Below are 26102 nucleotides of genomic sequence, written 5' to 3' on the forward strand. Positions count from 1 at the left end.
AATAAATAACTTACCGTAGTCATTCATGAATATGCAAACCTTATAATGAAGTTGTCCATGTTATTGGCCATCCCCCAAACTATGGTATAATTAACTAGACAGTATAATTAAATCCTTGCTTTTATCATCTGAGTCATTGGTTTAACAGGATCTAACATCATAAAACCATGTATTTATTTATGTCTCATTTGTTTAGGCAACAAAAGCAACAAAGAAGCACTTTAATTTACAGTCATGGATTGCAACATGATCAAAATGATCTCACATGGTGCTTTAGACATCTTAATTAACTTCTTAATCTCAAAGTACAATCAGCTACCTTCACTGATATTCAGGTTCATGATCTGGTAAGTTTATTTCTTATAAAATACATGACATACTTGGTCAGTTTGATCATAGTTCACATATTGTGTACTGATCTACAGTACCCATTTTCTGAAGTCTTGTCCAAAAATAGCCCAGATGACATGTTGGTGATATAAATGACAAGGTGGGATGAAGTGGTATGGAACTGTTTTAAAATGAAAGGAAAGCTTCCTCCCTTACCCCTCCTTCATCTGTCAGCTGGGTTATTTTTTCGACATGGGTCTACCAGTCTTCCAGAAGTAAGACTCTACTTTCAGAAATAGTCTGGCCTAAAACATCTCTATACCTGTCATCTGTCACATGAGCAAATTGAAAGAAGTCTAGGTCTCCATCCCAATTACTCATTCACACTCACTCTAGCCTACTCTGATTCCAAGGAGAGCAACTGGGATGGTTTTTCCCACCAGTTGCAAATACTGGATGGAAGGGCAAGCAATGTCAGGAAATTCCCCAATTCGGGAGAAGGGAGGGAGGGAGGGAGGGAGGGAGGGAGGGAGGGAGGGAGGAAAGAAGGCAGGCAGGCAGGCAGGCAGGCAGGCAGGCAGGCAGGCAGGCAGGCAGGCAGGAAGGAAGGAAGGAAGGAAGGAAGGAAGGAAGGAAGGAAGGAAGGAAGGAAGGAAGGAAGGAAGGAAAACCTATGCACTGAAGACAAGATCAAGTCAATGATGATTGACTTCATGATGAAATGGGAGTTGGGAATTCCAGGATACATTTATGCTGTTATTGGACTCATATGAAGAAAGATCCTTTGAACTACCAGCAGCCAAATATTTTTAAAAGAAAGGTGATTGTAGGAAGTCTGCTCTTGAATAGCCACAGCTCCCAACATTGCCAGGCACAGAGAATGTGTCAGCCCCATTAGGTATTCAGGATCAAGATATCAACTGCTCTGGAAGTCTATCACTTCTTTTATTGAGAATGCCTATGATAATAGAATGCTAAAAGCCTGATTGTACTGTACCTCCCTATGAATCAAGGAAATATTCCTGAATGTTATCTTGTTCCTTACCCTTTATATCTTGAGGCTATGAAGTTCTTAGTAAATAATCTTAGAATTTTGCCAGGTGGGAATGGTACCTACTTTCAGAGTCTTCTTCTCACTTGGAAGAGCTGGTCTTCCATTTTCCGGTGTCAGCATTCGCGCCAGCCAACTAATCGTTGTGCATGCAGTCATGCCATTAACTGGAAGACTAGCTGGCCGGCACATATGCGCATGCTGGAAACCAGAAGTTCATTTTCCGGCGTGCACATGCCCCCTAGGCAGCTCCTCTTTTGGGTTGCGGTCCAGACGAGAGAGGGCGCTCCCATTTCAGTACATGGTGCTGAAAAGGTTCACCATCACTGTCCTATACTGTTCTCCATTCTTTCAGGACTAAGCGTCTGAGTATGGGTGTGAAGGTGAAGCACCTCAACAGTGAGGACTACCGGTTCAGATACTTCACTCGAGGGAAGCCTGGATCCCGTCCATCTGTGCTGATGCTTCATGGATTCTCACTCAGCAAAGACATGTGGTTAGATACCATTCAAGTAGGTCTTCCTTTTATTCTACCTTGGATGGTGCTAGTCTGGCCTTGGATGCTAGAAGTCATAGATGAAACTTCCTGTGTGCTTGCTGAAGCCTTCTTTCTTTTAAAGGAAATACCATTCCCTGTGTTCCATCTCCCTACAGTCCCTGAGCCTCCTTGCCATCGGGCAAAGTGGGATGGGTGGAAGGCCAAAGATAAAGGTGTGCGTGTCTCTGAAGTAAAGCCTGCCCCACTTCCCTCAAGTAGGAGAACCATCACCACGATGTAAAAAAAGATGTGGAGACTCTAGAAAGAGTGCAGAGAAGAGTAACAAAGATGATTAGCGGACTGGAGGCTGAAAGATATGAAGAACGGTTGCAGGAACTGGGCATGTCTAGTTTAATGAAAAGAAGGAACAGGGGAGACATGATAGCAGTGTTCCAATATCTCAGGGGCTGCCACAAAGAAGAAGGAGCCAAGCTATTCTCCCTGGCTAGAATGGCTCATGTCCTTATCTAAGGCTCTACCCAATTCTTTTGCTTCTTTATCTTCTTGGGGATAGCTGAGAACCAGCCATCTGCCACTAGGATAAAGCAGGCAGGGAAACTCAGATCCTGTGCAAATTGTTGCTCTTATGAGCTTTGGGCTATCAATAGGATGTCACTGATGGAGCAGCTAGCAGCTAACAAGAGAGTGAAACTTTAGAAATAGAATAATAGAGTTGGAAGGGACCTTGGAGGTCTTCTAGTCCAACCCCCTGCCTAGGCAGGAAACCCTACACCACTTCAGACAAATCACTATCCAACATCTTCTTAAAGACTTCCAGTGTTGGGGCATTCACAACTTCTGGAGGCAACTTCTGTTCCACTGATTAATTGTTCTAACTGTCAGGAAATTTCTCTTTAGTTCTAAGTTGCTTCTCTCCTTGATTAGTTTCCACCCATTGCTTCTTCTGCTACCCTCAGGTGCTTTGGAAAATAGTTTGCCCTCTTCTTTGTGGCAACCCCTGAGATATTGGAAGACTGCTATCATGTCTCCTCTAGTCCTTCTTTTCATTAAACTAGACACACCCAGTTCCTGCAACCGTTCTTTATTTGTTTTAGCCTCCAGTCCCCTAATCATCTTTGTTGCTCTTCTCTGCACTCTTTCTACATCTTTTTTGCATCGTGGCGACCAGAACTGAATACAATATTCCAAGTGTGGCCTTACCAAGGCATTATAAAGTGGTATTAACACTTCACATGGTCTTGATTCTATCCCACCTAAAGGAGGATAAGCATCTTCCCAAATATATCAGTGAAGTCTGAGCATGCTCACTGTTTTCCAAAATGCTTCAGTTGATGAGAGGAGTGGAAGAAAAGGAAAAGGTGGGGTAGAGTGGGTGTGGGTGTTGTGGAAGGGAACGGGATCCGGTCGGGGACCAAGAATAGCATTTCTTCTCTAGTCCTGCTTTTGGCAGTGTGGAGAACCAGCTATTCTTGCTTTGATTGCTAGGCTTCACATGCAGAACCATTTCCCCAATAGGTCTTTCCTAAGGACCTCCACTTGATCTGCCTTGATCTGCCAGGCCACGGGGGAACCACTCGCTTGCTCGGAGAAAGTCACACAGCAGTTGCTCAAGCTAAAAGGATACACCAGGTAGGGTATCTCTTGAACGGTGATGGGATACATTGTTCTTTGAATTGGTGAATGACAGCAAAGGGGGAAAATGAGGAGGGGTGAGTTATTGGATATAAACCAAGGTGAGACTTGCTGTCAATGAAAAATATAAAAAGTGTCTATTCTTTGTATTAAAAATGGGGAATCTCCTTTGAATCAATACAAGCATGACTTACAATACAATACAATACAATACAATACAATACAATACAATACAATACAATACAATACAATACAATAGTAGAGTTGGAAGGGACCTTGGAGGCCTTCTAGTCCAACCCCCTGCCTAGGCAGGAAACCCTACACCGTTTCAGACAAATGGCTATCCAACATCTTCTGAAAGACTTCCAGTGTTGGGGCATTCACAACTTCTGGAGGCAAGCTGTTCCACTGATTAATTGTTCTAACTGTCAGGAAATTTCTCCTCAGTTCTAAGTTGCTTCTCTCCTTGATTAGTTTCCACCCATTGCTTCTTCTTCTACCCTCAGGTGCTTTGGAAAATAGTTTGACTCCCTCTTCTTTGTGGCAACCCCTGAGATATTGGAACACTGCTATCATGTCTCCTCTAGTCCTTCTTTCTATTAAACTAGACATACCCAGTTCCTGCAACCGTTCTTCATATGTTTTAGTCTCCAGTCCCCTAATCATCTTTGTTGCTCTTCTCTGCACTCTCTCCAGAGTCTCCACATCTTTTCTACATCGTGGTGACCAAAACTGAATGCAGTATTCCAAGTGGGGCCTTACCAAGGCATTATAAAGTGATATTAACACTTGATGTAAACTTGATTCTATCCCTCTATTTATGTAGCCTAGCACTTCATGGGCTTGTCCCTTTTAATTTATTGGAGACAACAGAATTTTACCCCTGACTCCATCTTTTTATTTTTACTTTTTCACTCTGGATCAGGCATTCCTAATGTTAGTCAGGCTGAACCAGTGGTGGGTTTCAAAAAAATTTGGAACCTACTTTGTGGGTGTGGCCTGCTTTGTGGGAGTGGCTTGCCGGCCATGTGACTGGGTGGGAGTGGCTTGCCAGCCATGTGACTGGGTGGGAAAAAGGAATGACATTTCTTGTAGTAAATATATTTTATAAACAATTTAAAAATAAAAATTCCCTAAAAATATTTTAAAGATATTCTATAAATAAAAAAATCCTTAAAAACCATTGTTAAGTATTCCACACATAATAATTTATACCGTAACCATTTCAAGGTATTCTACCAGCAATAATTTATACTGTAACAATTTCAAGGTATTCTACTAGCAATAATTTATACTGTAACCATTTCAAAGTATTCTTCACGCAATAAATTGAAGTAAACCATTTTAAAATATTCTATACTCAATACTTTTAAGTAAAACGATTAAAAAAATTATATGCATAATAAATAAAATATTCTTTTAATAAACATTAAAAAAACGGGTCACTTACCAGCAGGCAGAATCAGCAGCTCTCCGATGCGATGGATGCAGCAGGGAGCAGGCAGGCAATGAGGCAGCAGGACAGGTAAAATTACCGGACTGGAGGCCCGCTTGTCGATTACCTAGGCACGCCGCCTGGCATGCTTAGCCAGCCAGGTGAAGCTGGAGAGGAGGGGCGGGGGGCTTTTGGCTGCATGGCATATGCCAGCTCGCTGCTTTCTAGCCTGCCGCCCACCCATTAGCCTGCCGCTAGCCTGCTGCCACCCACCCGTTTTCAGCTGCGTGGCTTACGTCAGCTCACGGCATTCGCGAGGGAAGGCCTTCAGGCCTTCCCTAGTGAAAGCCGTGAAAGCTAGCCTGCCGCCACTGCCGCTGCCCACCTGCTTTCGGCCACGCAGGGTATGCCAGCTCGTGGCTTTCGCGAGGGAAGGCCTTCAGGCCTTCCCTTGCAAAGCTAGCCTGCCAACGCCAACGTCGCCCACCTGCTTTCGGCCATGTGCAAAAGCCACCAGCAGTGCCAGCGTCAACCAGCGCCTTTCGGCCATGCGGTGTACGCCAGCTTGCGGCTTTCACGAGGCAAGGCCTGAAGGCCTTCCCTCGCGAAAGCTAGCCAGCCGCTGCCGCCCACCCACTTTCAGCCACATGCAAAAGCCGGCGCCAGCACCAGCGCCAACCAGCACCTTTCAGCTACGTGGTGTACGCCAGCTCGCAGCTTTCGAGAGGCCTTCCCTCACGAAAGCTAGCCCGCCAACGCCGCCAACGCCCACCCGCTTTTGGCTGCGTGCGAAAGCCGGTGCTGGTGCCATCGTCAACTATCGCCTTTCGGCCCCACGGCGAACGCCAGCTCGCGGGTTTCGCGAGGCAAGGCTTGGAAGGCCTTCGCTCATGAAAGCTGCGAGCTGGCATAAGCTAGCCTCCTGCCGCCGCCCCTCCCGCTTAGTTGCTTACCTGAGGGAAGCAGCAAGCTGCAGGAAGGCAAAGCGAAGCGAAGCGAAGGGAGGACCGATCAGCAAGCACAATGCGACAGCTGCTCGGGAACGAGAAAGACTCTGGTGCCACGCTTTTAAACGGGTCACCTCCAGCCCGCTCACTGATTGGCTGGACTCCAGCCAATCAGTGAGCGGCGGGCTGGGCTAGTTTAGTGCAGACGGGTGGGGGAGCGAGCGAGGTGCAATGGGACAGCCAGGGCAAGCAAGTGACAGGGCCGGGGCAGATGTTCCGGAAGTTACTTCCGGCTCCACTGGTCAAACCGTCTCTCACCAGATCAGTAAATTTCACCAACCGGTTCTCCCGAGCCGGTGCAAACCAGCAGAAACTCACCACTGGGTTGAACCCTGCTTAGTTTTCCAAGATGAACCAAGGTTGGTTAGATGTTGCCATCTAGCAAGAATATTTTTTTGTTAAATGAGCACATAAAGGAAACCTAATGCTTTTTATCAGTCCCTTCCAAAGTCTCACAGATGTGTGAAGTAGCTGTGCATTGTATGATACCTAAATAGTATTACTTCCTGCCACTTCAATAATTCCTACTTGGATATAGATTGTCCAGCTTTAACCTCAAAACAGTTGAAAGAAAAATTGGATCTAGCTGTGATCTGCCCATGGGTACTTAATGAACATCAGAGAGCTAAAGAAGGAAACCCAAATCTCCACAGCTAAGTTCAACATGGAAGACATCGCAATTGTGTGCCCCTTATGCCCTTACTAATCTCGATGAATCCGAATTACTTGGGGTTTACTTAGGATGACTTCAGTCTGATGTTGTGTGATTGTTATGACAATCCTAGAAAAACATGCTCAGGCCTATTGGGATTAAACGTTCCCCCAACACTTGTTGATTTGTGCAATATTGTCATGTTTGAGCCATGGTGGCGCAGTGGTTAGAATGCAGTACTGCAGGATATTTCAGCCGATTGCCGGCTGCCAGCAGTTCAGCAGTCCGATTCTCACCGGCTCAAGGTTGACTCAGCCTTCCATCCTTTCGAAGTCGATAAAATGAGGACCCAGAGTGTTGGGGGGGGGGGGGCAATATGCTGACTCTGTAAACCGCTTACAGAGGGCTATAAAGCACACAGTGCTATTGCTATGCTTTGAACTGGGATTGCAAATGGGGCATCAACTGTCATGTCCAAGAATTGATCAGTCTTCTGCACTCTCCTGTAGAGGGAAAGCTTTCAAGTAGTTAGTATTCATCTTATTTTGTGAGCACATTAATAAAGAGCTATAGCAGATGTTCTCAGCTTTGCCATTATTACTTTTGTTTCATCATTATCCCTGTGAGATAGGTTTCCCATATTTTGAAGACATCAACATTGGTCCATGGGCTTATACAATATAACCAAATGGATTTACAAAATGAATTTTATTACCACCATTCCCTCTTTAATCAATCTTGTTCTTACTGCTTGATGACATTCTTATTTACTTACTTACTTACTTATGTCATGTTAGATCAGCGATGGCGAACATTTTTTGGCTCACGTGCCATAAATGGGGAGAGCGCAGGGGGGTAGTGTGCGGGCGTGCCACACCCATAATGCAATGCGTGACCCCCCCAGTGCACATGCGCTCACTATAGGCACAACCCCCCCCCATTTTTTGCATCCTTTTTTTGCCCTCCCCAGGCTCCAGAGGCTTTATAGGAGCCTGGGGAGGGCGAAAACAGCCTCCCTGCCCCCCCAGAAGCCCTCCGGAGGCTTGAGGGACCTTCAGGACGCTTCCCTGAAGCCTCCGGAGCAGTCAAAACGAACCTCCGAGCAAACCGGAAGTCCGTTCCTGAACTTCCGGTTTGCCCGTAGGGCCAGTTTTCTGCGCTCTGGAGGCTTCAGGGAAGCTCATGAAGCCTCCGGAGGGCTTCTGGGGGGGCGGGGGAGGCTCTTTTCGCCCTCCCCAGGCTCCTATAAAGGCTCTGGAGCCTGGGGAGGGCAAAATGGCTTTAAAAAAGGTGAACTCAGCTGACAGGACAGTGCCTCGTGTGCCCTGACAAATGGCTCCACGTGCCACCTGTGGCACGCGTGCCCTAGGTTCGCCATCACTGTGTTAGATGCTGCTATATCAGCCATATAAACAGTAATTTGCATGAATCACTGAATCCTGAGCATTGTTTCAGCCTACATGGCAGTATGAACTCAGCCTATGTAACTAATTTAGTGTTCATTATATTGTGCAATTCGTTCCAGAAAGAAGGGATTAGGGTGGGTGAGCATCTCATGAAAGAACAACCACAATCTCTTTGTTCCCAATGTTTGTTTCAGTTTGTCCAGTGTGCTGGCTTGAACCACAAGCCTTTTCACCTGGTTGGCATGTCCATGGGAGGCATGGTTGCTGGGGTTTATGCCGCTCTCTATCCAGCCCACGTCTCCTCTTTAGCGCTCCTCTGCCCAGCTGGTAAGTATTTACATCAAGTAAGTGAAGTGTGAAGGAAAAAGCCAAAATGCTTGGCCCAAACTCTACATTATGAAAGGAGAAGTGGAAGTGCTGTTTGGAGATGCCTTCTCTCATCAGAATCGTCTCCGTGGCTTTTCTGTATAGTTACTTCTAGAGTTCACCTCCAAATCCTCACAATACCCATTAAAAATAACGGATCTTCCACCCTATGTATTTATACCAGGACTTGAACATAATAATACATAATAACTACTGAACTCAGTGGGTTGGAATCATCACTTCCCCCCTCACCGGATATGGAGGCGGGAAGCAATATATCTTAACCACATCAACATACACAACACAATCACACTTTTCATGTGGATCCTCAGCAGGGGTGGGTTGCTGCGGGTTCGCTTCGCGTGCGTTTCACGGTTCGCCTGAACCGATACGAACTGGTAGCAACCCACCTCTGAACCTCAGCTAAGTTGCCTTACGAGACATATCACTTCTGATTCAATGACTTCCTGGTTCTTCTACATCCAACCAAGCATCACATACTAGAGTGTACTTGCTCTTGTGGCTCGGTCCTTTCTCCAATTGACCCATTAGATGAGGGCTTCTCTACCATGGCCATGTGATGTGTGGACTTCTTCGACTCCCAGAATTCTTCCATCAACAGGTTGGCTGAGGAATTCAGGGAGTTTGAAGATTCCTCATTGTCAAGTTACTATGGTTGAGGAACATTGCATTAGATTATTCCCTTACGGCTAGATCTTGCTACCTGACCCACCTACCTCAAACCTAAGCTTCAGGAAGGCATGATAACAGGGCCAGGAGGAAAATCTTCATTCTCCATATCCCTCTTACTCAAGGTAGAATTTCTGCCACTCACTTGCCAACTGAAATATTTTGTCTCTTCCTTTCTTTTTATCGTCTTATGTTGCCTCTTCAGTAATCTTTCTGTCTCCGCTTACTTGTCTTTAATTCTCCTCTTGCCACAAGTCTGTATGTCTTTTGCAGCTACAATTCCATGTGCTTTACATCTTTTTCAATCTCTTAAGTTTTGTTTCTTCTGATCTCCTCTGATTTCCTCCTTTGGAAAGTCCCCAATTCCAGTATTCTCATAGGCTCCTAGGGAGTCCTTTATTCCATTCATTGATCCAATTACCTTATCCTCCTAATCACCTTTATATCCAAGTCCATTCATTGATCCAGTTACCTTATCCTCCTAATCACCTTCATATCCAAGTCCTCCTTCCTATGTCTATTCACTACAAACCCTGGGTGCCCAGATTCCTAGCACCCATTTTTTCTCCCTTACATCACATGAAAATTCCTACTAATTGCTCATTCCCCAATTTTACTGCAACCCTCTGGGTTACATTAAGACGGTACACGATATAGCCTCTACCTTGATGGTAATAATAATAATAATTCAGACCAGGAGTGAAATCCAGCAGGTTCTGACAGGTTCTGGAGAACCGGTAGCGGAAATTTTGAGTAGCTCGGAGAACCGGCAAATACTGGGTGGGAATGGAGATTTTGCAATATCCTTCCCCTGCCATGCCCACCAAGCCATGCCCACCAAGCTACACCCCACCCCACCCACAGAACCGGTAGTAAAAAAAAATGAATTTCACCACTGATTCAGACTATCACATTTGAGGGCATTAGGTTGCCAGGAAACATCAAACCCAGACCAGACTACTGCAAATTTTTGACTGCCTCCTTGAAAAATGCTCACAAAGTCAGCTGTTTAAAACATGGGGGTTAATTTCCATTTAATGTAGCATTTCAACCTACCTTAAAATAGCTTTCTTGTTTGATTTTCGGGGAACTTTCAAAGATGTTTAACAAATGTTTCTGTCTGTCTGTTAGGATGTACAGCTGTTTCCACGCCTTCATTTTTAAAAAGGGTCTATCTGTGGACTCGGTTGCCATCTTTTTTCCTCACCAAACTTTTCTTTTATTATTGTGCCTTCAAGTCAGTATTGGCCCCTAGCCACAGTCAATTTTCGTGATGAGATTTCAAAAGTGATTGCTCTTGTGTTCTTCTTGGGGCTGGGAGATAGGGACTGGCTCAAGGCTACCCAGTTGGCTTGATGCCTACTGTAAGTGGGGAGAAGAACTCACATTCTCCTGGTTTGTAGACTGGGTCTGTCAACCCATACATCCAGCTGACTCTCCTACAATCTTTTAATCATTCATTTTTTTAGTCATTCCTCTTTCACCAGAGCCCTGGTGGTTAGAATGCAGTACTAGAGCCATGGTGGCACAGTGGTTAGAATGCAGTACTGCAGGCTATTTCTGCTGACTGCCGTCTGCTTGTAATTTGCCACTTCGAATCTCACCAAGCTCAAAGTTTACTCAAGTCTTCCATCCTTCCGAGGTCAGTAAAATGAGAACCCAGATTGTTGGGGACAATAGGCTGACTCTGTAAACCGCTTAGAGAGGGCTGTGAAGCGGTATGTAAGTTATATTGTTATTGCTAATTCTGCTGACTGCCAGGAATTCAATCCTGACTGGCTGGAGGTTGACTCCGTCTTCCATCCTTCCGAGGTCGGTAAAATGAGATTGCTGGGGGCAATATGCTGACTTTGCAAACTGCTTAGAGAGTGCTGTAAACTAGAGTTTCTGGATTGTGGACCGGTGCAGGAGGGGGGCGGAGAGGGGATGGTTTTGTGCGAGTAGTGGGCAAGGGTGTGTGTACGCACAGCTCCATTTGCGCAAGCGGCGGGCATATGTGCCCACAGCTTGCGCAAGTGGGAGGTTCATGGATACTTGGGCTCACCCACTTTGGGGGGGCTCAGTTTTGAACAGTTCATGGCTCAGTAGTAGGCCATGGCTGAGAGGTTGGGGGTCCCTGCTGTAAAGCGATATATAAGTCTAGGTGCTATTGCTATGGAATATTTATGTGAAGCAGTATATAGGTATAAGTGCTATTGCTAATTACCAGCTGTGGATATTGATCAATGAAATTACTTCACGTTAACACATTTTTAGTATTATTTCTATATTTTTAAGATTCTGGCTCGTTTATTTTTAGCGTGGTAGTAATTTTTAAAAATATATTACATATTCACACCCTATTTTAGGTCTGAAGATTCCAAAGCAAAGTGAACTCTTTCTGTGGTTAAAACACCTAGTTTTATCCAAGGATCCTGCTGAGACTGCTCTTGTTTCGGTTACTAAGGAGCGAATCGAAAACTTCATGAAAATTTGCCTATACCAACCCAGCTTTTTAAAAATGCAGGTGAAGATCTGGACTTTTCCTAGATTGCTGCTCTCTATGTCCCTTGTAATAACATCTCCCATTTCTCCTCAAGTTCTTTTACAAGACAGTCAGGAAGGGCAGAAGATTGAAATTTAAGGTGGAAGAGAGACCAGCATAAATATTTCCCAAATACTAGAATAACAAGAGAGATGCATGGCTCCTTCCTTCCTTCCTTCCTTCCTTCCTTCCTTCTTCCTTCCCTCCCTCCCTTACCAATTTACTCTGGTTTTTTTCAAGAAAGGTATCATGGGGTGCATGTGATCCCCTTTTGTGACCTTCTGACAAGCAAAGTCAATGGGGACACCAGACTCACTTAACAACCATGTTACTAACTTAACAATGGCAGTGATTCACTTAACAACCGTGGCAAGAAAACTTCTAAAACGGGGCAAAACTCACTTAACAAATATCGTGTTAGCAACAGAAATGTTGAGCTCAATTGCTCAAAATCCTCCTAAATCGAGATTACCGCTAGTATCCTCCCGCAGCTATGCACCTAATCTAAGAATAAAATAGAGAAACTGTTGAAAAAAAATGGCACAGAAAATTTTAACACTGCTGATTTGTACTTTTCTCCTTCCCCCTTCAGCTCCTAAAGGGATACCTTGAGCATCGGAAACCATGTAAGATGTTTTTTACATTGTGTAGGTACAAGACGCAGCGTGGACCAAGCTTGGCTACTCATCTATATTTCACAGCAGAGTACTCCAACCTTTCCGTCTTTACGGACCGGTGGGGGGGAGCAGGGAGAGGGAATGAAGGGCGGGCAAGCATGTGCAGCTCTATTTGCGCGAGTTCTGGGAACGCATAACAGCTTGAGCAAATGGAGGGTGTACGCATACACTTGACCACTGCTTGTGCAAGTGGGATTGTGCGCGCATGCAGTGCACTTTCCTGCCGCTTCCTTAGCCCGGTTTCAAGTGGCTCATGGCCCAGGGGTTGGGGACCCATTTTAGAGGGGCCAACATACATTTAATATCAAGAGAATCCATCCAGGGAGCTGCAGCCAAAATCAGCCCTTCATTCAAGGCATTTTCGCTGGGTTTGTTTCAGATATGGACATTTCTCCTTTCTAAAATGAGAAAATAATCCTAATGTGGGTTTATTTTACTATACATGTCACGGTAATGAGTCAGGGAAAGCAGGTTAGGCAAGGCTTCTGAAATTCTTTACCTACCAGTCCTACCAGTCCTGAACCAGTCCCAGTTGGGATGCCCATTTTGAGTGGCTTGGGTAGAAGTAGAGAGCCTCAGATGCTGCTGTAGGAAAACCACTTGTTTAACATTAGCTCTGTTCTGGATCACATCACAGGCAAGAAGGCAGATTACAATGGAAGAAACGCTAACGTTCTGAGCCAATGAATGCCCTTGGCCACACATTTCAGGATCATGAACACGAGACAGCCTTCCCTATTTTACAAACCTTCCAAGGGTGTTAGGAATATAACCATTACTCCCAGTCAACTCAATCCCCATTGCGTGAAGAGGTTGTTGCCCAGCTTCATTTAGAGAGATGTGAATTGGAGAAGCTGCAGGGGTGGGATCAGGCAAATGAGGGAGCAAAGGGTTAAATTTACTCCTGCAGCTGAATGTTCCTGATCAGATTTCCTCCTCCTGTTATTATTATGAAGTGTGGTGGCTCAGCGACACAGGTCTTTGCTCCAGTAGTTCGAGTTCTAGCATGGCGTGGTTGGGTGAGCTCCTGTCACTCGCCTCAGCTTCTGCCCACCTAAACAGTTCAGAAGCATGTTCTATGCAAATAGTCAGATACTATTTCGGTGGGGAAGACGAGGATGGATTATGTGAATGGTTGGAATCCGATCAGTCCTGAACCAGTCCCAGTTGGGATGCCCATTTTGAGTGGCTTGGGTAGAAGTAGAGGGCCTCAGATGCTGCTGCAGGAAAACCACTTGTCTTTCTTTCTGGTGCAAAGTTAGCTCGCCCTCCTGTGGGCCACCTTGGGAAATGCATGCACCAAACAGAGATAGTAAACAAGACAGCCAAACTACTCCTCTGCATATCACTGTAGTTTCCTGGTTATTGTAACATCGCCATATGCTAAATAAATAAATTCCCATTATTCATACGAATAAGAATACTGAAGATCAGACACAGGGAAAACCCAGGACGAGTGTCCTTGCTTATTAAGAATGGAAAGAAACACCTCCAATTTTGTTTCCTTTTATTGAGAAAGGTTTTATGGATCTCACCAGCACTGAATCGAAGTATTGCCTCCATGACAACATGAGGAAAATCAAAGCTCCCACCCAGATCATTTGGGGAAAGGAGGACAAGGTAAGGGATATACGTGTATCTGGGGTTTTGTGCACACTAATGTAATTTTAGAATCAGGCAAGATTCTAAATCCCGCAATGGAAATTGTACTGCTATGGTTCATTTTCTGATAGTTTCATTGCTCCTGGTGGAAATTCTTGACTTGAAAATAAATCTCAGTTGTTATTCTGAAGGGGACATCCTGCCTTTCAGTGAACAGCTTGAAAGTTTTGCCTACATTTTAAGAGGAAGAAGGTTGAGGACTTTGCACAGAGGTTTGAGGGAGGCCCTTTGATACTGCAGACAGGAGGGAAGGCAACACTACTGTATTTTAAATCCAGAATTGGGAGAAATGTAACACAGAAATTTTTGCTTCCACTGTGCTGTACCCTCACTCCTATACTTTTTAATACAAGTTTTCATACATTTCTTAGAAACCACCTAAAGTCACTTGGTTGAATTGGATGGATGGAATGAATGAATGAATCTCATTTATTCTAAAATCAATAAGGCAAATCCAAACAAAGGAAATGAAATAATGGCAGAGAGAATATCCTGATGAATCTTAGTGGTCAAGAGATTGGACTATTAAGAGTAAATAAAAACAATGGTAGCACTAGCACGGATGATCTTTGGGTAATGAAATGTCTGCAAGAAAACACCCACGCTCAGAAAGCACCAAGAAATCTTCTTTATATCCTAACAGAACTCACATGTAACCTGGCTATACAAGTCAAGGCATCAAAACCTGGATATCTGAGAATAGCGGAGAAGCTGTGTAAAACATCAATTTGCTATTAAAAGCTTGTGTACTGAACGTTGCTCCAAGAGCAAATGTAAGGTGGCACACCCAAGTCAGGATATATATTTTTTCAACATACACTTTAAAATATTTCAGTTGTGATGGGAAGACATCCTTTGTTTCCTTTTGTGTAGGTTTTTGATTCCTCAGGTGCAGAAATTCTGGCGGCTGCCATTCCTAATTCCCAAGTGCATTGGCTGGAAAAATGTGGACACTTCATAACCCTCGAGAGGCCCAGGACATCTGCAAGGCTCCTCTTGGAATTCTACAAATCAGTCTGTGACTCCGCCGGGCAGAAGAAGGTGGCCTGAGGCTCAGGAAGTGCCAGGGAGCAGGAGACAGGCAAGGTCTGCCCCACTTCCAGACCCATGTTGACTTCTCTGGCTGATACATTGGGAGATACAACTCAAGATACTTAGTGGGCAGCAGAGGAGGTGAGGACGTAGAGAAAATAAAGCTTTGCATCACCATTCCATAAAGACTGATCAAGAATCGATCCAACTTTCTAATGGGACTTGCACTTGTGTGTATGTAGCATTGTTGTGTTACTCCATATAGCTATGTATACCACTTCTTTACTCCAATTGCCTTTCTTCTGTTAATGAAATTGAGGCCTGAGCAAAGAATATTTCCAAATATGGATTTCTGCATTGTAAAGTTGTATGGTTCCTGGCACTGTGACTCGGAACCACAAATTCCTCAATTTTCTCCAATATCGGAGGCAGAGCTCCAAATAGGAAGATAAATCAGATGTCAGACACACCAATCTCTTGCCTCTGAAATCTATTTATTTTAGGAACCCTGGTATCAAAAAGATTCCAATGACCCTGCTCTGAGGAAAGGAAATTTTAGATTAGCAGGGAGCAGAGGGCTTCATTTCTACCTTGTCAGTCTATTCCAGCAGGGCGCTAGATTTGATTATTTCAATGGTATCTACTTTTTACAAATTAATAATAGTTTTAAAAAAATCCTCCCTTGAGGGCATGCTGAGCCTGCAATATAGCCAAGGACTTTGTGGCAACATTTTGTACAAATATGTGAGTTAAAGACCCACTTCTCTAATATGGTGAAAAAGATTATCAGATTAAGGTTTGGAAACTAGTGATCCTCAGTCGTACGTCTACTATTAATTGCATCTCTTTACTTCTCTTGGAAGTTGTGAGTTGCTGTTTCGTACCTTCAAGTCAATCTTTACTCCTCTTGACTGCCTGGATTAGTCCCTAAAGTATTCAGTAGTTTGCCATTCATTGCCTTATTCCTAGGTCTGAAAAGGACTCAATTCCCAAAGGTCACCCAGCTGTCTCCATTCCTATGGTGAGACTAGAACTCACGGTCTCCCGGTTTCCATCCTTGTGTCTTAACTACCCACATTAAACTGGCTCTTTTGGATTAAGTTAGATGGACAAAATCTCTTGTTTATATTTTTTCTCCCAGTTCACTGAAATTTTGTTTCCTGCTCCCAGTGATATCATGGCAATGCAAAGGTGAAGAGCCCAAGCTGACCAGGTATTGGCAGAACCACTGTTGCTTGACTTGGTCATGCTTATTATTTCACTTTACATGTCACTTGGGTAACATCAAATAATGTAACAAGAAGAAAGTACTGATATAACATCAGGGGTGGTATTCACTTACCTTCCCTACCGGCTCGCAAATGTGTGTGCGCATGCCACCTCCGTGCATGCACTAAGCCTGTCGCGCATGCACTTTTGGCAAAAGAAACGGCCTAAATGGGATTCTGTAGAGCTGGGGGGGGAGGGGGGGCACCAGCGATTTCCACTACCGGTTCAGATGAACTGGTCCGAACAGGTAGAATACCACCTCTGTGTAACATGATGCAGGCAGCAAGATCTTCAACCACCTCCCTAATGTCTCCTTGAAGAGTCTTGCTTTCTTGTGTGTGCACGTGTTTTTGAAAATGCAGCATGTCTCTTTAGGAATAGATTGTTCCAGGGAAAGAGGCCATGTCTAAGGAAGGTTCAAGCACAGAGTTCCTATAGAAGGCAAGCTTCTTGATAAAAGTGTCTATGAGGAAAACACTTAAATGAGCATTTTTCCCCATTTCAGAATAACACTGTTCTTGAGAAAGAGGGAGGGTTGGAATTATTCCCATTTCTTGCACTATGCGTTTTCATTTTAGTGTTTGCTGCTTGTAACTGATCAGTAAAGCTTGATTTTTAACTGCTCTTTTGGGGAAAAGAATTGGTCAAGGACTGCGTTGGTCGGATTAAAGAAAGCACACTCACACATGCAAAACTGTAGTCAGAAAGGATGGACATGGCATGTCAGCTTTTATTAGTTGAAAGTAAAATCAAACTTCAGATCAGAATGAGGCCAGTGTCTTATGTGGAAGATACTGTCTTCCCATCTTGGGCAACACTACAGTGCAAGAACAGATCTCTCTGAAAAACTGCTCACACTTTGAAAACAATCATGTGGCAGATGTAAAAGTGATTTAAAATCCCCCCCCCCAAAAAAAGAAGACAGAAAATATCCCTCCTACCTAATGCAACAGAACAGCTTATCAGAATCAATGTGTGTCCTTCTCACAGGCAAGACACATTTAAAGCTCTTAAGAGCCTTGAGGTAGCATCTTTATGCAAAATTAAAATCACCTTTTGGACCAGGCTGGAAAGCATCCAAAGCAATCCACATGGTTTTAAGCTTTAGCTAGGCTCAGTAAAGATGTGTCATGCTCCTGCCAGTTTAGGGACTATATTTTCTTTTTCCTGGAAGATCAAGGTCCAGCATAGCCCTGCAGCCTGCTCAAGGAGAACCCACAGAAAAGGCCTCTTCAAAGGAAACATGTTCTTAGAACAAACAGAAAACATTCGCCTTACACACACAGTATTCACAACAACAAAAAATAATTGAAGTGGAAAAGACCAGAAAACTTGTATTTTTGTCCAACTAGTTTTACAAAGACATTTCTTTGTAAAAAGAAAAAAATATGACAAAATGGATGTCAGGTTTTCCCTCACTCAAAGCTGCACTTCCTTATCAGTTTGTTTTAGATTTTTTTTTTCCATTTTAATACATCGTAAAAATTTGTGCTGTGACATCAATAGACGTACCTTAAGAATAGGACACTATAAACTCTTCCCAGAAACCTCAAAAAAGATATGTAAGTTTAAAAAGACAGTCTCAGAAGACACCACTCTGGTTAGCCACTTTGCTGCTGAGTTCTCTTATTAAAGCTAGACATCACCAATTACCCTATGTGAATGAACACTAGATTTGCCCTTGAGAAAGAATATTACACAACATTTTGAAATGATGTGCAACATGAGAAGTTAATGAAGCCAAGATAAAGGAGGGATACAAGGATGGAAATGAATTATTCATAGCTGATCTTGCTGAAATCCAGCTGGATTTGCCAAATGAAAGGGAAATCCACAAAGGAAGGAACAGATGTTTACATGATTGCTCTAGCTTTCATTCCAAATACTGCACAACAAATCATTTTAAGTTATACATTATAAATAATTTCTACTCTGACACATCCCAATGGCTCTTTTAAAAAATAATTTCTTTAATGCGAGAATCAACCAAAAGTTGAACTTGTATTAAAATCAGCTGATGACAAAGTATCTATTCCAACTAGGCCTAAGGATGGAAGTCTCAAACAATACACACAGTAATGTCAGTGACCTACTATCATAATGAAATGATTCGTATGACCAGTTGGTCAGCCACAAACACACATAGATAAAAAGAGTTTGCACCAATTGAAAAGATAAACCCAGTTTAGGATTGTGCAAATCAGCCCTTCAAGTTGTCTGCTTTCAAAATAATATAGGGTTTTCCTTTAAAGCAGAACATGTATAAATTAGTACTAGTTCATCCTATTCACTTCTATTTGAAAATGGCTTTGAATATAACCTCAGTTCACTTTTCCTGGATTCTTTTCTTTACCAATGTAGAATCCTCTTCAAAATATCCCAACCCAAGCAAGTGCTGCTGAAGATTAACCAGGTGGGAGAGATAACCTAATTGTATAACCTGTTAAATTACATCACAAAAGATACAAAAAACTCGGAGCAAGAAATGGAAAGGAACGCCTTTGTGGCCAAAATGGTGGGTCTAGAACACATTTGTTGGGTTCAGCTGTAACTTGGCCAAGCCTTAAGAGAACTTTTTTTTTTAAATGACTTGCTACTTGTACAAGATTAAAGACTGTACCACTTACCTTTTCTCACCAATCCCTTTTAGGAGATCAGATCCAGAGCCAAATAATAGTTTGCCCAAATTGAAAAACATACATTTAAAATCTTTGGTGTAAAATCTTTACATAAATAAAGCATTTTTCCTCAGATGTTCAAATTGTAGCTAAGTTTGAATTTATATATTGGGAGGAAAAACAAAATAGGATGGCCAGGGCTTCATTAACTTTTTCAATGGCAACGATTATAAAAAGAAAAAAATATTTTCAAGTGTTATCTCCTGATTCAACAACATATAAAAGACTTAAATCTTAAATTAGTAACACAAAATAGAAATTGTAAAAAGGGGGTCAAGCTCCAGGCTAAAAGGCAACCTATGAATTGGATTTATAGCATCGCCAATGGGAATTCAAAATGGCTGAATTACTTATCAAATTTTGATGACACAATGACTAAATTTTGACTTGTTCTGTAAGCTGAAAACCCACAATGAATGAAAATTTATTCCTAAAACGCATATAAGTTGAGAAATACTGATAATAGAATTGGCAACTGATGCAATTTCATACAGGATCAATAGCTTCTTCCCTAATAATTTCTGATGCTACATTTAGATTATTTTTATGGTAATTTCGTACATGGTTAATACTTGGGTAAAACTTAGAGTAACTTATTTTCCATAATTATATATAAATTGACAGCTATACGCCGATTCAAGCAGGGTTTTAGAGAAATGCAGCTAAATGAACCTGCATTCAAAAAAAGTGCCTCCAATACAATGTTAATTGTCCAGAGATGAGGTTATTTTCTATTGTAGCTTTTTTTAAAAATCATTTTTGAAGTAAAATGCTGTTAATTTTCAAAAAGGACTTAGCAAATAGGTATTGGAGTTGGAAAGTGTATACCCAATTGTTATATAATATTGTAAAATGTTACAGTAGAATGGATCCCATTAGTATATAAATATTTCTTAAGTTACAAAAAAAATGCAACCCTTTTTTCTTTTTCTTTTTTTAAAAAGCATTAAAACAGATTTTGCAAATGGCAACGCCATGCAAAATCTAGAAGTACCAAGAATCTCCATAAGCAGAAATTTAAAAGAAATTTCTGCTGTTTCCCAGGAGGCCAAAAATCAGTCCAATTTAGAAAACAGCAGCAAATGTCCTGCGCAACCTTTGCAGGCCTTGAATCTCATGACCCATGATTCAAATTCACTGGAGCCTTGAAACTCTGCTTAAGACATCTCACAATTCAGCATTTTACTTCATTGTCCATTATTTATCAACCAGGTTCCTTTGGAACCCTTCAGCTTTAAACAACCCCACTCCCCATTTCCAGAAAAGAACAAGACAGACTGGTTAACCTGCGGTTACTACAAATGTCCCATCATTTTTGACGTTCAAATCCAAATGTATCATTATTAAAATCAGATTTTGATCGTGTGAGGGGGGAAAAAAAGCTGTCAAGAAGAAGGTAATGTTAAGAAGGGGTCTGTTTCCAAGTGTAGGAACAGCCACCAACCATCCAGATCTCTGATTTCAAAGTTTGTTCTTCCTTTTTTTTTTTTTAACAAGAACAACAAATAGATTGCTCCATTTCTTTAGTATCAGGCACTTGAATTGTTGGGAGAAACAACAACAAGCAATGTGAAAAGAGGATTAAGAGACTCAGCAGTAGACTAGGTCTAATAACAAAATTTCAGCAGCAAAGCAGAGGCCTGGAGTGAGCCCTGAACCCTCCAGCTATGCTGAGACCTGCGTAGGTTTCTAACAAAAAAATGCCCAAGAAGACACCAACAGCCACTGTCCCGTAGTGTCCTTTTTTTCATTTGTGTGGTGCTGCGCTGTTACTAATAGGAGACTTTTCTACGTCTTGAACTGAGAAGGCATCGAGGCACTCTGCCCCTAATTGCCTGGATTGAGCAGGTCCATGCTTGAACCAAACAAAGCCACCAGCTGCTCTTCATAATGTGTTATATTCCTCTTCATAATGTCCATGCAGGGCCCAAGTAACCGCTCAAATGCTTGAATATCCATAACTGCACAGAAATACAGAGAAATGTGAACAGAAATGTTTACATTAGTTTCACGGAAGCTGCCAATCCAAGCTCTTTTTAAATTACCCAGAAAAGCAGAAAAAAAAATCCTTGGAGAATGAATAAATGATTTTATTTAAAGATCCCCAACTCCAATTGACTCTGAGCAACTGATAATTGAAAAGCAAGAAAATAAAAACTTGAGAAACCTATTGCAAATATTCAAAACAGAGCAAAGCTGAAGAAAACAACCTAGGGGCTCAGCACCCCAAGGCCTAGGAGAACAGCCAGATTTTTAAGGATTTTTGGAAGCTCCTAGGATGGGAATCATGCAAATCTAGGGCATATTTAATTAAATGGAATTATGAGTGATGGGACAAAAATAACAGCTGTTGTTTTTTGTTTTTGCATATGCATATGATTTAATGTGACCATAGAGAACTTTTAAACACCTGATTTTGCCATTATTACAGACTCGGTTATTCAGTTATTACCTTTAAATTAGAGCAATCACAAAATAGTATCAGAAGTGAGAATTCCCAAGGACGGACAAAAGAATCTTGGAAATATTATATCAAATCCTTCCCTTCGCTATCTTTGAAGTAGATAGTATTACAACATCTGCAAAGTCCAAACTTATAGAATCTGTCCTTTTGGGCTATTTAATTACAACACTGGATACTATGAAATTTAGCTCAGTTAAGGCAGAAATTGCAACTTCTCACTTCCTTTTTTAACATTCCTAGAAACTTAAGTAATAATGGAAACTCCATACAGTACCTGTATGGAGTTCCAAGAGATCATAAAATGCTAGTATGCTTTGAAATATAAGGGGCTAATAGTGGGAGAAAAGATTTCTTAAAGTTTCATGCCAAATCTCTAATAAACAAATGATGGAACCAAACAGAACAGTATGGAAGGCAGAATAAACTGAATCCAACTATAATAGTAATTATCACAAAGGAAAACAGAGTTCTTACCTAAACATTTGACTACCCCAACAGCATAGGCTGAGGCTGCCCTTGGTTTGTTAGTAACAAGTGCAAGCTCTCCAAAATACTGTCCTTTTTGACATCGAGCAATCTCTACCTCTTGGTTTGCATCTTTTACCGTGAGGGTCTACAACAGAAATTCAAGATACAGAGATGATAATTTGCTGACAAACTGTTACGAAAAATATTTCACCACCTGCATAATCCTGAGATTAGCTGAGATTGTCCTGTTCTCAGTTCTGTATCTATCAGATGTCACATTAAAGCTTGTATGAATTAAATTCTTTGGGTTTAGGAGCCCTTAATTGCGAAACACTCCCTGCAAATAAGGTTATCCAGGAATGTGTGTCCATATTAGTAAATTAATATGATCTAGTCCTGACTTCTTGACATGTAACCTGTTCATAGGAAAGCCAAGCCAAGAAATGAGTCCAACTAGAGCACACATATTTTAAGCATTTCCAAAGCTAAATATTTACCAGTAAAAATTCATTTGCAAAGGCAATTTCATTAATGAAAAATGTAAGTCACCTTTCTAACAGTGTCCATTAGATGTGTTAGGAATGCTACCCCAAAATTAACAATCGCTCACTATATGTAACTAGCTAGGAAAGTCTAGGAATTATAGTACCAAAATAGCTCAAGTAAACCAGACTATATCAAGTATAAATGGATTTACAATAAATTAAAGAACAACATATGCAGGATGGAGCTCATTACTAAATTAACATACACTCTTTTCCAGGCTACGTTAAGAGCGCATTTAAAACAACACAAAGGGGCTTTACAGAATAAGCTTGATTTTCCCATTTAACAGGATTAACTTCCCATCTCATTGCAACTCTGTTTTCAAATCCTATCTTAAGCTTCCATAATTGGTAACTGATCTATGGTTTCTTCATTGGACATCTTTTTTCCAAGACAATTGGAATGTGACACAGTAAGGACTATTTTCAGGAAAGATTCCTTAACTTTGTCAATTCAGTAAGATATATTTAAAAATATTAAATGATTCTAAATTTTAACTATCATACTAGAAATAACTGAACTCACCTTGCTTTTAATCATGATCTTTACTTCACCAGATTCTACAATGAAAAAACTCTCCGCCTTATCACCCTGTGACAACAAGATTATAGATGTCTTTGGATTTTCTGAAGTGTTGATGAAAATCAGTTTCAAACAAAGTAATGTAATTTCTGATATTGAGCTAGGAAAAGCATACAGCAGCACAGAGAAAAGAATCTATGCTACCTAATCTAAGATGTGGAAATATAAATGAAAATTGGGATGATATTGAAATATTTCAGTGGAGAAAGGAGATCCTAATATAAAGGTCACTGCTGCTTTAGAAAATTATAGCATACTTTCCAAATATTATTTGAGCAATCCTTTTGATTTTGAAAAGGAATTACTGTATTCTAGAATCCAAATAATACAGAATGTAAATTAGCAACTCTGTACAAAAGTACAAAATGTAAAATAATTAAGACATTTTTTTTTACATTTTACAAAACATTCTTTGCAATCCATTTTTAAGAATTCTATTCTAATTCTGTGTATCACTGAATTCTTAACTATCACCCAAATCCAATATATTTACCAAAGTGGGAGAATTGCACTTATATACCTGAGCAATGATGCGTTCTCCATCTTGATATGTCTTTTCTCCTATTACATCAACAATCTTCATTCGCTCAGATGGCTGCAACAACAACAAAAATGAATTTAATATGCCCTGTCCCTTTCTTTGGCATAATCTAGTTCCACGATGCAATGGAGGTTACAAGTTTCATACTAACTTTTATAATCATGCATAATTTTACCCTGAACTTCTACATTCTGTGGATGTCATATACCTGCGTATGATATCCATCCATATCTATCCCCATGTCCTTTTCACTTTTTGCATACATCTCAACCCAAGAAAATGGACACATTATCACTCTGTCCTTTTCAGAGTGTGTGTGTGTGTGTGTGTGTATGTACTGAAGAAGAGCATCACCATTAGTTCTAGAAGCTAATGTATTTCTTTGCTTTCATTACTAAATTAATTAGCAGAAGGATGATTACAGCCTAGATTGTAGTCTATGATAACTTTCCTGAGTATCTGACAACTAACTTGATATTGCTATATGTTCCCTATAAGCCACCATGATGTAAATTCCCAATGTAAATAAACCAGTTTAGATTATAGAGGTCAACTGCCATATAACAAGACTCAGTCATATATTCCTTGGAAGAATCAGAGAAAAATATACATAGAGAACCAGCCAAATCTGTCTGAATAGCTTACTGAAAAACCTATCAAGAAAATAATTGCTGTCATAGATCCTTTCCTTAACCCCTAACCTCCTCTTAAACATTTACAATGCTGAGGAAAATCTAATTAGACATGCTTTCCAGTTCATTTCCACAAAGTACTTTACCTCCAGTGACTTAAGAAGAGGCACTGATTCAATAAATAATTCATACGTTTTCCTTTTCCTTGCATTATTTTTCAATATAATTCTTCTGAATGTTACACGATCCTTTAAGAAACAGAATGAGAAAAATATTTTCTTTGGTTATTTCTGAGCTAATCAAATTAGAACATCAACACAAACAGAAAACATAGCTATATATAACAATGGCCCTTTTTGTATGAATAAGTAGTATATTATACATGGTTATTAATACTACTATTTTTTTTAGAAAGGTCTACATTAATACACCCTGATCTAATTCTATATTTCAATGAATCTCCAAATGAACAGCAGCTGAAATAACCTCTACATGGAACAAAGTAAAATATAATATCTTTCTATAAATTTAAATGCATGCTTACTATTTACATGAAGTTAAAAGATTCAAAATTAGAAAAAGGTACAGACGCTTCAATATTTTTTGGTCAATATCTTCTAATATTTCCTTTGCCAAAAATAACAAGTTCAAAATATAGGCAACTAAGAATATTTCTCTTCTTGCCTTCTCTTTGAGATGTGTATATGTAGAGCAGAAGGAGTATTACATATGTTTGTCACGTTGACTTATTTATAAGAAATAATAAAGGTGGAATAAAAAAACATTTTTAAAAAGCACTTACACAGCAGGAAAATAATATGACTGAATGATCTCTCTATGTATCAGCATAGGCTGTTTCTCAGGACATCTATCTTTTAACTGGTTTTGCTCCCCAAGATTGATGAATAGAATTTGATCTTTTAACTACAGAAAATATACCAAAATACCTCACACAATATTTAAAGGATGACAAGCATGCAATGATGTAATTATGCAAATGCCACAATTATGTACTTGCACTAGGATACTTGATGGAAAGAACTAAATCAAGGCATTTGCATAATCACATTAACATGTGTTATTTGCCTTGCTTGACCTCTTGGAAACCCCAATGACCATTTGCTCTAAACCATTAAGGAAATCTTGCTCACTTAAGTGCATATTAAATGACAAAAACTACTACAGTACGTACTGATTAACCTGGAGAAGGGGAGCTTGTAGCCAGCCAGAGTCTGCTGGATTTCAAACCAGAAAATCCAATAAACAGGTGATGAATCTAATCATTTCTGGGGACTATTCATTCCCCATTCTGCAATTACTCAGTTAGAGGACACTTCCAGAAATCGGTTTTAAAAAATGCAGAGCCAAATAATTCAATGTTGTTTACATCAAAATCTTTTGACAACTTGAGGAGGAGGAGGAATAATCTGAAATGACACAGTGCTGATTCTGCATAGTAACTCCCAACGTTATTTTTTTCCCATCAATGTTTCCATTAGATGGCAGCAAATGATCGAGTTGATTTGAGATTCTTCAGATCCGGCACAAGCGTCAAGATGAGTTTTATATGCGTACAACTGACAGTGTAACTTGTAACATTTCAAATGCCATGGCAATATTATTTTTGGTTCTAAAGTACATATCATGTGTGCATTGCAATCAGAAAAATGGTATAATCATATACCAAAATAAGATTCCATTTATACAATCTTATACCTATGTAAAAAAAACCTGCCCATAATGTGCTCTAGACTTGGACGGAGTCCTCACTATTCTTGAATATTTTTATTTTATTGACTCCTTATCTTTACATAAAATATCCTCTGAGAAGCGATTCTCCACTGATATGGTAACGATTTCAAACACAGTTCTGAAAGCCTCCCTCTCACTTTCATTGTTCTCTTTGCATGCTTCTCATTTTGATCAAGGAAAAATACCTATACTTCCTGGTTCGAACAA

At 40.9% G+C, this 26102-nt stretch overlaps 2 protein-coding genes across 2 annotated transcripts in view; one reads left to right on the forward strand and one right to left on the reverse strand.

The window, feature by feature from the left end:
- Window positions 1–234: 234 nt before the first annotated feature.
- On the forward strand, window positions 235–15106 carry LOC309383424 (monoacylglycerol lipase ABHD6-like; the record flags this gene model as incomplete). The annotated part of the gene is made up of 8 exons (XM_081935960.1): window positions 235–347; window positions 1737–1893; window positions 3396–3509; window positions 8207–8339; window positions 11417–11574; window positions 12185–12218; window positions 13789–13889; window positions 14805–15106. 8 exons carry the CDS (start codon window positions 235–237, stop codon window positions 14979–14981), a joined length of 987 nt encoding a protein of 328 aa, XP_081792086.1. The 3' UTR covers window positions 14982–15106.
- Window positions 15107–16927: 1821 nt separating this feature from the next.
- Window positions 16928–26102, reverse strand: part of PRKAR2A (protein kinase cAMP-dependent type II regulatory subunit alpha) — a 72209-nt gene continuing 63034 nt past the window's right edge. The window contains exons 7-11 of the mRNA XM_081935951.1: window positions 24290–24391; window positions 23491–23565; window positions 22914–22979; window positions 21849–21987; window positions 16928–20871 (exon numbers count right to left, since the gene is read on the reverse strand). Of these exons, the coding sequence (XP_081792077.1) occupies window positions 20738–20871; window positions 21849–21987; window positions 22914–22979; window positions 23491–23565; window positions 24290–24391 (516 nt within the window). The 3' untranslated portion in view covers window positions 16928–20737. The remainder of the gene's footprint in view (window positions 20872–21848; window positions 21988–22913; window positions 22980–23490; window positions 23566–24289; window positions 24392–26102) is intronic.

The sequence above is a fragment of the Natrix helvetica genome, assembly GCF_964273705.1.
Source record: "Natrix helvetica genome assembly, chromosome: 1".
Lineage (NCBI taxonomy): Eukaryota > Metazoa > Chordata > Lepidosauria > Squamata > Natricidae > Natrix > Natrix helvetica.